Source organism: Vombatus ursinus, unplaced genomic scaffold, assembly GCF_900497805.2.
Source record: "Vombatus ursinus unplaced genomic scaffold, bare-nosed wombat genome assembly UNPS02014789.1, whole genome shotgun sequence".
NCBI classification, from domain to species: domain Eukaryota; kingdom Metazoa; phylum Chordata; class Mammalia; order Diprotodontia; family Vombatidae; genus Vombatus; species Vombatus ursinus.
Window position 1 is genome coordinate 10274026 of NW_020954567.1, and position 1015 is coordinate 10275040.

The window sequence follows — 1015 nt, forward strand, 5'->3', positions numbered from 1 at the left end:
GGGCTAAGCTCAAGTGGAGGGTGCAGGAAAAGAGGGGCAATGCCAGACTTCAATGATCAACCTGTACTGCTATTGAATTGCAGCAAAAGCAACACCACTACAACTTCAGGCAACAAGTAACAAGCTCCATCATGGCTGATGCTAGGAAACATCATGTACAGATTAGGCAGTGAATGCTGGATGGATTCCAAATGACAAGAAATTGTGCTCATTTAAACAGATCATTTAACCAACCAGGTATATTCTCCTCAAGGTCACTATTATTATCATCTTGTTTAGTGGAGCAGGCAAGGATGGGGTGAGGCATCAACATCTGTAAAGAAGTCAAGTTCAAGATCAGAAATCAAGCTCACATCTGGGAGAGGCAGTGTGGTACAATGGAAATGGTGCAGTCTGGGTTTGCAATCAAAGGACCTGGGTCCAAATGCCAGTTCTGCCATTTAATCTCAGTATTTGACTGGGCAAAAATATTTAACCGCTCTGGACTTCAGTTTTTTAACCTGTCAAATGTGGGGTAAACTAGCAGATTCTAAGGTCTCTTTCAGTTCTAATTCTGTGATCCTATTATCTAGTTATGAAAAGAAAATAAGCATTTATTAAGTACCTACTATGTGCCAGACACTGTGCTAAGTACCTCCTAAATATCTAGGTGCTTTTATCATCCTCATTTTATAGTTGAGAAAACTGAAGAAGACAGAGATTAAATGATTAGCCCAGGATCACACAGTTAAGATGTGTCTGAGGTTGGATTTGAATTCATGTCTTACTGATTTCTGGGCCACTGTCTTATACACTATAGTTATCCCTATAGTATTTGAGAGTTGGCAAGGACCTTTAAGGAAAGCTAGTCCAGACTCTACAACTCAGAAGGTGTGGCCCAGAGAACTGAAGTCACTTTCCCAAGATGACCATGTCTCCCTCCATGATCTGCCTTCTCTTCTGCCTATTTTCACACATGACCATAACTCTCTTCCTCCTGCCTGGGGTCAGGAAGGGACAATCAGCTACATTGTGG

At 41.7% G+C, this 1015-nt stretch overlaps 1 protein-coding gene across 1 annotated transcript in view; it reads left to right on the plus strand.

The window, feature by feature from the left end:
* LOC114047528 (dimethylaniline monooxygenase [N-oxide-forming] 1-like) overlaps positions 1-173 on the plus strand; it is a 9329-nt gene extending 9156 nt beyond the window's left edge. The window contains exon 6 of the mRNA XM_027868363.1: positions 84-173. Within this exon, the coding sequence (XP_027724164.1) occupies positions 84-173 (90 nt within the window). The remainder of the gene's footprint in view (positions 1-83) is intronic.
* The last annotated feature ends 842 nt before the right edge of the window (positions 174-1015 follow it).